Source organism: Sus scrofa, chromosome 7, assembly GCF_054392235.1.
Source record: "Sus scrofa isolate SSC_HxYL_T2T_F1_AM1 chromosome 7, Sscrofa_HxYL_maternal_Yorkshire_Landrace_v2.0, whole genome shotgun sequence".
NCBI classification, from domain to species: domain Eukaryota; kingdom Metazoa; phylum Chordata; class Mammalia; order Artiodactyla; family Suidae; genus Sus; species Sus scrofa.
This window is the reverse complement of record NC_139389.1, coordinates 50,593,435-50,605,917: the sequence shown is the minus strand read 5'-3', so window position 1 is coordinate 50,605,917 and position 12,483 is coordinate 50,593,435. Positions and strand designations below refer to the sequence as shown.

Here is a 12,483-nt window from a genome sequence, read left to right as displayed (position 1 = left end):
TCTTGTTAGAGTATTTGTCTTCTTTTTTAACATCTGAATCTTATTATAAGTTCTGTTTATTTGCTATAAACTCAGTACTGAACTATTAACTCTCTGTGCTCATAAAATAATGTCTTCCGCCTATCCTGAGGTCTCAATTACTTGTCAGAGGAAGCACAGGTAATACAATGCTTGAGCTGCAGTGCCACAAACCAACTTTGATGGATATTGTCAATATTAAGGTAAAGGGAGTTTCTAGGGGCAATTTTTTTCTTTTTTAACCATTTTTTTATTGTAGTAGATTTACCATGTTCTGTCAATTTCTGCTATACTGCAAAGTGACCCAGTCATACATCTATATATACATATATATGTATGTATATATTCTTTCTCTTGTCTCCCATCATATTCTATCACTAGTGATTAAATATAGTTCTCTGTGCTGTACAGCAGGACCCCATTGCTTATCCATTCTAAATGTTACAGTTTGTATCTACTAACCCCAAACTCCCAGTCCATTCTGCGCCCGCACACACACACACACACACACACACCTGCGTTTCTTTTTCTTATAGGAAAAAAATGCAAGTAACTTCAGAGAAGTCTGGAATATGACCAGCTACTATGTATCCTCCTCATAGTGAAGGATCAGCTATACTTAGTAGCAGAATAGATTTTCTAGAAAGATGCTTGTCAGATGGTCTCTGGCTTTTGCTGTGGTTGTTAGCACCACTGTGGAGATATTAAAACCATTCTTAGTGGATTTTCCCATTCATTTGACTCACAATTAGTTATTAGCCAGCATCACCTCCGCATTCTGTGTTGCTAATGTATGTTAGAACTCATGTGCTTCATTTCCACTGATAAGATCCTTTGGCACAAAGCAAGGCGGGGGGATTAAATATTTAAAGTTTTGAACTGAGTTCAGGAAATAGGTGGGTGGACTTCTTAGTCTGTTGGCATGTGATTTGTGGGTGGGAATTTCTTTTTAAAAGCCAGAACAGTGCCCTATATTGACTGACCGTGTCGTCCAGTGTACTATCCCTGAGAACCAGAGTGTAGACAAGTGCTCTTTGTTTAACTGAGTGAATAAAAAAAAGCGTGTTGGCATGAATGGCAGTGTGCATTTTCAGGGAGGAGGGGCATGTGCCAGGGCCTAATGGACTCACATCTTAAAAATATACCCGTAAAACTTGTTTGCGGATCAAAAGAGGCTGATGGGAAGGCATGGTATCCAAGTCTTATCTTGTACCGGAAGCAGAAGCAGGATGTGGGCGGTTTTACGGAGGAAAACCTGTTGGGACTTTCGATGGGCTGTCACCAGAGGTCTTCAGAATCTGCCCTCTGTTGCAAGGATTTCTCAGGCCTTAGAGGTTGAACAAGAGGCAGCTGTATTTTTTGCCTTTTACAGCTAACTGTTCAGCGTCATCCGTTGAAATGAGGGTCAGTGTCTTCTTGATGGAGGAACTTGAAGATGTGTCACTGGTCATGTGGGAGTGGAGTCCGGAGGTTTCTAATGATGGGGGATTAATAGCTCTGGCAAGAGCACACATCACTCCCTGAACCCTGCCCTGCATCATCTGGTCACATGGCTCCCAGATTTCCTTCCACTTCTGAGGAACCAATAACAAGATAAAACCAGTAATTCCTGGCACGGCTCAGTGGTTAACAAACCTGACTAGTATCTGTGAGGATGTAGGTTTGATCCCTGGCCTTGCTCCGTGGGCTAACGATCCGGCATTGCTGTGAGCTGTGGTGTAGGTCACAGATGCGGATTGGATCCTGAGATGCTGTGGCTGTGGTGTAGGCTGGCAGCTGTCGCTCCAATTGGAGCCCTAGCCTGGGAACTTCCATATGCCACAGGTGTGGCCCTAAAAAGACCAAAAAAAAAAAAAAAAAAAAAAAAGCCAAAGCCAGCTGACTCCGAGATGCCACTAGTGCCTGTCAGATTTGTAATGTGGAGTGCCAAGGGACTTGAATTGAGCCCTGGCTTTCTCCCAGCATCTGTGCACCTTCCCAAGCCTTTGTCATTTCACCTGTAAAATGGGGCGATCCCACTTGTCACTTCCTCCCATCTCCACTGCGCACCCTGGGACAGGCCACGATCATACCTCGCCTGGCTTCCTAACTGATCTCTCTGTGGAAATTCTTGCCTCTCTCAAATCCAGCCCCCAAGCACCAGCCAGAGAGGTCACGATCCGCTCACTGTCTCCCTCTGTAACCGTCATGTTTATTTGCCTTCTTGCTGTTTCCCTGAGCATCACTGCCACCCCCACCCACCACCCCTGCCGCACGGCAGAATGCAGGCTTTGTGGTCTCCACTGCATCCTGAAGAGGCCTCCCATTGGCTCCAGCGGGGTGGTCCTCCCTCTCAGCTTCCAGCCCCTTTTGCCTCTGGGGTTTTCCTGTCTCATTATCTTTTTCAAGCTTTTTTTTTTTTTTTTTTTGCTTTTTAGGGCCTCGCTCAGTGGGTTAAGGATTTGGCATTGCCATGAACTGTGGTATAGGTTGCAGACGCAGCTCAGATTTGGTGTTGGTGTGGCTGTGGCACAGGTTGGCAGCTGCCGTTCCGATTTGACGCCTAGCCTGGGAACTTCCATATGCCACAGGTTCTGCCCTAAAAAGCTAAAAAAAAAAGTTGTCTGAGAATTACATTTCTCCATAAATTTTAAATTAAAATTTATTTATTTAATTAAAGTATAGTTGCTTTATAAGGTCATGTTGGTTTCTGGTGAACAGCACAGTGGTTCAGGGTGTGTGTGTGCATATGTATGTGTATATATGTATACACATGATGTACTTTTTCAGATTCTTTTCCATTATAGTTTGTATAATTTTGGGTTTTGTTTTTTTTTTTAAGTCTTTTTTTTAAAGTCTTTTTTTTTTTAAGTCTTTTTTTTTTGCCATTTCTTGGGCCCCTCTTGCGGCATGTGGAGGTTCCCAGGCTAGGGGTTGAATCGGAGGTGTAGCCGCCGGCCTAGGCCACAGCCACAGCAACGCTGGATCCTTAACCCACTGAGTGAGGCCAGGGATCGAACCCGAAACCTCATGGTTCCTAGTTGGATTCGTTAACCACTGAGCCACGATGGGAACTCCATCTATAATTTTTGAAGTAAATAAAAATTTCTTGTTCTCGTCCACAGCTGGAAACCGACAAACTGGCTCTCCCGATGAGCCCCAGCCCCCTCAGCCCAAGCCCCATCCCCAGCCCCAACACAAAGCTTGAGAATTCCACACTGCTGACGGTGGAGCCCTCCCCGCTGGATAAGAACAAGGGCTTCTTCGTGGATGAGTCCGAGCCCCTCCTGCGCTGTGACTCCACCTCCAGCGGCTCCTCCGCGCTGAGCAGGACCGGCTCCTTTATAACCAAAGGTACAGATGGCTCCCAACATGAATTCACTCTTTTTTTTTTTTACTTTTATTTACTGAAGCATAATTGATTTACAGTGTTTCAGATGTAGAGCAAAGTGATTCAGTTACCCCTCCCACACACACACACACACACACACGCACACGCACAGACATGTATTTTTTTCAGATTCTTGTCCGCTATAGGTTATTATAAGATATTGCATATAGTTCTCTGTGCAGTAGGTGTTTTTTTTGGCGGGGGGGGGGGGGGGGGATTGTCTTTTTAGGGCCACATCTGCAGCATATGGAATTTCCCAGGCTAGGGGTCAAAGAGGAGCTGCAGCTGCTGGCCTACACCACAGCCACTGCAACACCAGATCCAAGGGGCATCTGCAACATACTCTGCAGCTCATGGCAATGCCAGATCCTTAACCCACTGAGCAAGGCCAGGGATCAAACCTTCATTCTCAGGGATACTAGTCGGGTTCATTACCGCTGAGCTAAACAGGAACTCCCTTTGTTGTTTATCTATGTTATATATAGTAGTGTGTATTTGTGAACCACAAATTCTTTTATTTTCCAAAGAATATTCTTTGTTTTTTGTCTTTTCTAGGGCCGTACCCTCGGCATATGGAGGTTCCCAGGCTAGGGGTCTTTTTGGAGCTGTAGTCGCTGGCCTAGGCCACAGCCACAGCAATGCCAGATCCGAGGCGCGTGTGCGACCTGCACCACAGCTCATGGCAACGCTGGATTCTTAACCCACTGATCGAGGCCAGGGATCAAACCCGCAACCTCATGATTCCTAGTTGGATTCATTAACCACTGAGCCACGATGGGAACTCCCAAAGAATATTCTTTATTGGACTTACCCAAAGCTTTGAATTTCATCAACTAGAATGATTTTTAAGTATTGTTTTCTATAATTTTTTAAAGTTGATCCCCAATTCTTAATTTATCCCTCCTCTGCATTCATTTTTAAACCTCCCCCAAAAGAGTGCCTGGGTTTTTCCCCTCCACGGGTTCCCCATTCCAGGAGGCGTTGGGTCATTTGAATGACCTGCCCTGAACTCTGAGGTGAGACTGGCCTGCGAGAAACCACGTCATTAGCCAGTCGGGACCCACCTAGAAAATCTTGATAGCCCCAACTGTCTGGCCAGGAACCCGTGTCCAGGAGTATCGGTCACCATTTATCCTACGATGCTATCAAGTGTGTGTTTCGGGGAAGGTCTGATAACATGTCATCGGGCAGGTTTTTTTTTGGCAAATGATTTACCAGGCTTGCAGAATCCAGGGATTTCAGGTATTGCTTATCTTGAGAGTCTGAAGTATAGGTTTTAGTGACTCAAATTAAAACTCGTTCTGTGAAGCTTGGTGGCAAATAATGTTTTAAACATTATAGATTGGTACCTTTGGTAAATAATTTACCGCTTGCCGTTTTTAATTACAGGGTAGGGAATTAGCATGTACGCTATACTGATGACAGATTTTTGTAGAAATGTCCTAATTTGAGTAGTACCAGTGATATTTTCCTGAAAGGGTTATATTTTATGTTAGGGTTTATATATTTTAAAATAAGTTCTATTTTATGTATTTATATTTTATACTTTATTGATTTTATTTTTACAAACCGATAGACATCTTAGTTTATAATTTATGATGCTACATGCTATATTTTAAAGAAAGCATTTTATGATGGTAACAAAAGTTTTAGCTCCTCACCCTGTTGTAAGGTATGACCCGAGAAGCAATATTTTCTTATTTTTGTGCTCTTGCTCTTTGCAGTTTATTTAGCTTAAAAATATGGCAGTGTAATTAGAAGGTCAGATTAGCAGATTATTGACTTGGAATGATGGAGGGGAAGGCCTGGGTTATCTTTGCTTATTAACACATTACAGATGGGGAAAGTCCTGAAGTTTAGAATCTTAATTTTTTTTTTTTTTCTGTAAACTTCTTTAAGTATTTCAGCATTCTCCTGAGTATTAGAAGAACTTAGAAGTCATTTGAGTCTAGGCAAACATCTTGGGGTTTTTTTGTTTTTGTTTTTAATTAGAGTCTCACCCACGACATGCGGAAGTTCCCAGGCTAGGGGTTGAGTTGGAGCTGCAGCTGCCAGCCTTCGTCACAGCCATAGCAACGCCAGATCCGAGCCACATCTGCGACTGACACCGCAGCTCACAGCAACGCTGGATCCTTAACCCACTGAGTGAGGCCAGGGATTGAACCCTTGTCCTCATGGATACTAGTCGGGTTCGTTACCATTGAGCCACAACCAAAACTCCTCAGGAAATGTCTTGTTACATCCACAAGCCATTCAAGCAGATCCTTGTCTGATCTCTATTAGGCAAATCTTGTTTGTTATCTTATGTGCAACGTCCGTGAAAGCAGCTGTGCTGTTTCAAATGTGCTGGAGGTTCACTCACTCACCTTGGGAGGGGTGGGGGAGGTGCAGTGGGAGAGGGTCGCTGTCACCTTAGCTCTCCTCTGTCCCCCAACACAGTCCCTTTACAGCTGTCCCCCCCTCCCTTCCCTCTTCCCTGCAGAAAAGAAGGACACAGTGTTGCGACAGGTCCGCTTGGACCCCTGCGACTTGCAGCCTATTTTTGATGACATGCTCCACATCCTGAACCCTGAGGAGCTGCGGGTGATCGAGGAGATTCCTCAGGCTGAGGACAAGCTGGACCGGCTGTTTGAGATTATTGGAGTCAAGAGCCAGGAAGCCAGCCAGACCCTCCTGGACTCTGTTTATAGCCATCTCCCCGACCTGTTGTAGAACACGAGGCTACTACACTCTGGAGATGACTCCATTTAGTGGCAGGGTGGCATTTTTTTGTTTTGTTTTGTTTTGTTTTTAAATTTTGGTTTGGGGTATGTGTGTGTATATGTGTGTGTGTCTTTAACAGAGTATATGGCCAGTGTTTTGAGTTCTCTCTTTTTTAAAACCCTTCTGGGACGCTCACTTCTAAGCCTTTTCAACTGTTGCAGGATAACCACCACTGAACTTTTTCTTTGGTTTTTAGAGTCCGTGTTTTCTCCGTCTTGCTTTCTCATGCATTCTCAAAATTGTTCTGTGCACGCTAAAGTCACTTCATGTACCACAAACAAATGCGGTGTGGCTCTTCCCTCACGCTGGGTTGTGAGGCTCTCACCTTCTGAACAAGTGTCATGGCCTCTTGTAAGTCGTCTTCCTGTCTCAGCATCCGCATCTGCTTTTATCATTATTATTATTATTACTATTTTATTATTTGTCATTTACGAATTTTCTTAAGGGTTCAAGTAATGGAAGACCCCGTTGAGTTACTGTAATGCAATTAGAGTTTGAGTTATCCTTTTACTATGCCTTGTTGTATAGTTCATCTTCATGGCTGAAACTTGACCACACTGTTGCTGATTGTATGGTTTTTCACCTGAACACCATGTAGAATGCATTGATTCCTTGTGCTCCTCTTATGCTAATCTGCTCTGGGCTGGAGACATGAAATCCTCACAAGCCATCACGACTTGCCATTTGAGTGGCTTGACCACTGGGCCACCAAAGAACTTGAACTTCACCTTTTAGGGATCGAGCTGTTCTGGAACCTATTGCTGCACTTTGGAAAGTCACACTCAAGTTGCCGGTGATAACCGGCATCTGTTCCAAAGGGAATTTGCCCAGCTTTGCTTTAAAAGATGTCTTGTTTTTTATACACATATAGTCAATAGGTCCAGTCTGCCCTCCACGCCTTGGTCTTGGTGGGTTTCCTTCCTTCATTCACTTTAATGAAAAATGGCTGCAGCTGTACGAACTCTTGTCTGATATATTTGCAACAACTCTGCTCCCATTTATAAACGTACTCTCAATGCTCAGTTGCCAGATTCTACTGCAAAGGTGGTGTGGACTCCCTTTGCGTGGGCCGGGTTTGTGGGTCGTGGTGAGAGACTGATGTCAGAATAATGCCTTCAAGTGTACTAATTTATTAATAAATATTAGGTGTTTGTTACTTGAGTAGTTTGTGTCTGTTTAATCCTTGCCTTGTTCGTGTGCTCGAGTTACAGCTCTTTGATTAGTCTCTTGGAAAACTCTGTGTAGTCTAAAACCTTAGCCCTGGAGTTCCCTGGTGGCACAGAGGGTTAAGTGTTATCTCTAGTGTTATCACTGGGACCGCTCAGGTCACTGCTGTGGTATGGGTTTAATCCCTAGCCTTGGAACATGCACGTGCCACAGGTGTTGGGAAAAAAAGACAAAAGCAAAACCCTCAGCCTTTCCAATCTGCAAATCATGCACATTAGCAAAGACCTATGTTTGGAAAAGTACCTGGAAATTTACAGAGAAGGATTTGCAAGTATTGAAGATGACCAGGTTATTTCCTAGTTTTAGGAGGGAGTCAATCTGAGACACCTGTTTTTGGCATTGTCCCTATTTTAAGAATTAAGGGAAGGGGCGTTCCCGTTGTGGTGCAGCTGACTAGTGTCCATGAGGATGTGGGTTCGATCCCTGGCCTCACTCAGTGGGTTGGGGATCTGGCATTGCCATGAACTGTGGTATAGGTCGAAGATGTGGCTGGAATCTTGTGTTGCTGTGGCTGTGGTGGAGACTGGTGGCTACAGCTCTGATTGGACCCCTAGCCTGGGAACTTCCATATGCTGTGGGTGCAGCCCTAAAAAATAAAAAAAATTTAAAAAAAGAAAGAATTGGGGGACATTCCCTGGTACCTCAGGGAGTTAAGGATCCAGGATTGTCACAGCAGTGCCTTGAGTCACTGCTGTGGTGAAGGTTTGATACCTGGCCCAGGAACTTCTTCATGCTATGGGCATGGCCAAAAAAAGAAAGAGAAAAAAGGAGGATTTGGAGGCTGAGAGGTTCAAATGCTGATGAGGCCTTAAAGTATATTCTTATGCATTTTCATCTAGGAAATTAACACGCATGGGCCGGTCTGTACACGTTCACAGGCTTCTATGGGAAACCTCATTGCCTCTGAATAACTCCAGGAGGTTTCTTGGCAGTACAGAAGGGTAACATCTTATGTTGGTTGGATATATTACGTGCTATTATGTTTTATACTTCCTTGCATGTCCCTCTTAGCTTGGGAACCCTGGCTCAACAGAATTCTGACAGCCCAAAGCTCAGCAACTTTGAGTTCCTCTTTCAGTGGGAAATTGGAAGTAGTGAGCCCATCTGAATACGTGGACCCCCGTGTCAGTGTCATGAACGGGGTTTTTTCTGGTTTTGTCCACTTCCATGTGGCTGGTTTCAAGAAAGTCATCCTGGAATTAGGCTGCATGTTTCTCAGGCCAAGTTCCCTTCCTCTTTTGTCACCAGAGACAGAAACTCTTCACAAAAATGAAAGCACACCAGAATGGGTCCTAGACAGTAGCGGTGGAGACTGATTTTTCTCTTTTTCACAGGATTTCAGGATTGTCACTTAATTTATGTGGGAGTTGAAAACCTCATAAATGAATGAATCAGCATTATGGTGATTAAGCTTGTAAATTATTCACCGCTTGGGGATGCTTTTATTAATCATTTATACAACTTTATACTTTACAAAGTGCTTTACACTTTATCGTATTGAATCTTTTTTCTTTTTTCTTTTTTTTTTTTTTTTGCCTTTTCCAGGGCTGCTCCCTCAGCATATGGAGGTTCCCAGGCTAGGGGCTTAATCGGAGCTGTAGCTGCCAGCCTACGCCACAGACACAGCAATGCCAGATCCGAGCAGCATCTTTGACCTACACCATAGCTCAGGGCAATGCCAGATCCTTAACCCACTGAGCGAGGGCAGGGATCAAACCTGAAACCTCACGGTTCCTAGACGGATTCATTTCCGCTGCGCCATGACGGGAACTCCCTATGATAGCTTTTCTTAAAAAACAATGACAAAAGCAACTTCAGCAGCATTATTTAAAAATATAATGTTCTGGTCCGAGTGGATGATAACCTCATATGTATACTGTGTTGCTCACTTTGGAGGTTTTCAATAACTGGAGCTGCCTGACTTTGAGGGGTCTGCTGACCTGGAAGTTCTGCAATGTGGGGTTGGAAGGATAACCAGAAGAGGAAGAAACAGCAGTTGTTGGGAAGTCAGAACTTGATAATGAAGATCCAAGGAGGCAAGGGGAAAATCTATCTCCGTTTTTTTGAAAGGCTGAGGAAGAGACGATTTTTTTTTAAAGTCAGACTCTTTCCTCCAGGCCAACTTAGGCTGAATGCAGAGGAGCTTTTTATTTTTATTTTTTATTCATTTATTTATTTTTGGCTTTTTAGGGCCACACCCATGGCATATGGAGGTTCCCAGGCTAGGGATTGAATTGGAGCTGCAGCTGCCGGCCTACACCACAGCCACAGCAACACAAGATCCGAACCACGTCTGTGACCTACACCACAGCTCATGGCTATGCCGGATCCTTAACCCACTGAGCAAGGCCAAGGATCGAACCCGCATCCTCATGGAAACTAGTCAGATTCGTTTCCATTGAGCCACAATGGGAACTCCCCAGAGGAGCTTTGGGGCTGGTTTTCAAAGGGGAGATGATTTGTGCTCTGGGGAAGTTGGATGTGCTTTGGTGCTATTGACCTTTCATGTAGGTTAAAAACGGCCTGAGAATGAGCAGGCTGTTAAAAAGACAGATTCTGGAGTTCCCGTCCTGGCTCAGTGGTAGTGAACCCAATATATGGTTCCATGAGGTGCGGGTTTGATCCCTGGCCTCAATCAGTGTTGCTGTGAGCTGTGTAGGTCGCAGATGTGGCTTGGATCTGGCGTTGCTTTGGCTGAGGTGTAGGCTGGCAGCTGTAGCTCTGATTTGACCCCTAGCCTGGGAACCTTCCTATGCCATGGGTGTGGGTGTGGCCCTAATAAGACCAAAAAAAAAAAGGCAGATTCCTAGAGACTTCAAGAGATTTGTGGTGATGTGGAGAATGAGCTTCCCACACAGTGTTTATGGAAACCTTCACTGGGTCACACTGAGAAAAGTTCTTTAGATCCCTGCCAGTGCAGACCAGGGACCAGCCGACCTACACCTGGGAGCTTGTTGGAAATGCATAGCTGGAGGTGCCTTTGCTGTGCTCCTTCAACTTTAATAAGCCATGAAACAACTTCCAGATTTGCTAAAGCGCAGGTTCTGTTTCAGCTGTTGGAGGGGGCGGGTACCTGGCGGATGTCGAGGCTGCTTGTCTCAGGATGACACTGAGCAGCCTGAGATTAAGTCTGAGTTTCACACATAGAGTGGTTCTAACATGGGAGAGAATCACACCAATTTCACATGAGGAGAGGGAATAATTTCTTTCTCTCTCTTTCTTTCTTTCTCTCTTTCTTTTTCTTTTTCTTTCTTTCTTTCTTTCTTTCTTTCTTTCTTTCTTTCTTTCTTTCTTTCTTTCTTTCTTTCTTCCTTCCTTCCTTCCTTCCTTCCTTCCTTCCTTCCTTCCTTCCTTCCTCCCTCCCTCCCTTCTTTCCTTTCTTCTTTTCTTTTTCTTGCTTTTTAGGACCACACCTGCGGCATATGGAGGTTCTCAGGCTAGGGGTGGAATCAGAGCTGCAGCTGCCAGCCTACACCACAGCCCCAGCAATGGGGGATCTGAGACACATCTGCAACCTACAGCACAGCTCAAGGCAACTCCAGATCCTTAACACACTGAGCAAAGCTGGGGATCGAACCCACATCCTCAGGAATACTAGTCGTGTTTGTTACCGCTGAGCCATAGTGAGAACTCCCAGGAAATAATTTCTGATGAGCTAAAGAGATTTCCAGAGTCAGGCAATCCTAGTCAGAATCTATAGCACTTGGAATCAACCAGGGGAGCTTTGAGAGATCCAAGGCCCAAGCGAACCCCAGACCCAGTATGTCAGAATCTCAGGGGTGGGGCCCAGATATGAGCTAAAACTCCCCAGGGGATGCCACTAGGTAGTCAACTTGGACAGCTGCTGATGTAAGAGCTTGTGAAGAAAGTGATTCTTTAAAAAGTTTTTTTTTAAATTATTTTAGGGGTTCCTACTGTGGCAACGTAGGTTAAGAATGTGACTACAGTGGCTCGGGTCCCTTTGGAGACATGAGTTTAATCCCTGGCCTGGCGCTGTTAAAGGATCCAGTGTTGTGGCAGCTGTGGCTCGGATTCAGTCTCTGGCCTGGGAACTTCCATATGCTGTAGGGATGACCAAAAATTTTTTTTTAATTTTATTGACATATAATTGATATACAATACTGTATTATTTTCTGCTCTACAGTAAAGTGATGCACTTTTCCATATATATACATTCTTTTTCATATTCTTTTCCATTATGGTTTGTCACAGGATATTGAATACAGTTCCCTGTGCTATACGGTAGGACCTTGTTTATCCATTCTATATATCATAGTTTCCCTTTGCTAATCCCAAACTCCTCATCCATCCCTCCCCTCTCCCTCTCCTCCTTGGCAACCACAACCTCTGTGTCTGTAAAGCCTCCCCCTACATCCGATGGATAAATCTTACAGGGAAATGACCCGGGAATCAGCATTTATGATTTTTCTATAGCCAGTCCCACTTAACGCTGCAGACTTGCTTTAGGACCCAAAACCCTGCTGTAAAATTTTATGTGACTGTTAGAAGTTAATACACTACCAAGCCCAGTGGGGGCAAACACCTTAAGATTTAATTGCATTGATGAAGCCACCTGCACACTACTCAATTCTTCATAACTTTGAGTGTAGTATATGAGGCATGATTAATCAAGAATATTTAGGAAGTGATGTTATGAAGGTATGATTAAATAAGAACACTTGGAAAGTGATATTATCCTGATTTATGTTTCTATATATATATATTTGATGGAAGCTTTGCCAATTTTCAGAGAAATGAAATATCAGGAGTCTTAAAACTGCAATGACTATATCAGAAAATTTCTTTTCTTCTTCTTTTTTTTTTTTCTTGCAACACCTGGGCCACTGGGGCATCACTCTCATTGCGCAGTGCTGCACATGCAGCAAATGCCTATCTTGACTTTTGACTTGAGAAAGTAGATGTGATCTTTGGTTTAGCAGAGTTGTGGCCCTTACCTTGGACATCATCCAAGGAGCCTGTGGCTTTCAGGTGGGACGTGAGGGCCATATCTGCTAGTTAATGGCAGAGCCTTGTCTGAGTTTCTGGCGCATGCTTTCACTGTGCCAAGAGACCTCTTTTGCCTCTTTTCCTGAAAGAAAATGAAA

At 44.3% G+C, this 12,483-nt stretch overlaps 1 protein-coding gene across 6 annotated transcripts in view; it reads left to right on the top strand.

Moving 5' to 3' along the window:
- Positions 1–12,483, top strand: part of TNFRSF21 (TNF receptor superfamily member 21) — a 99,851-nt gene that overhangs the window by 64,019 nt on the left and 23,349 nt on the right. For 2 of the 6 annotated variants that reach the window (XM_003128430.5, XM_084968314.1), the window contains exons 5-6: positions 3,123–3,351; positions 5,871–7,307. In XM_003128430.5, coding sequence (XP_003128478.4) covers positions 3,123–3,351; positions 5,871–6,100 — 459 coding nt within the window. In that variant the 3' untranslated portion in view covers positions 6,101–7,307. Of the gene's footprint in view, positions 1–3,122; positions 3,948–3,974; positions 7,308–12,483 lie in introns of those variants that run through there. The other 4 variants (XR_014810248.1, XR_014810247.1, XR_014810249.1 and 1 more) reach the window with 4 other exon arrangements.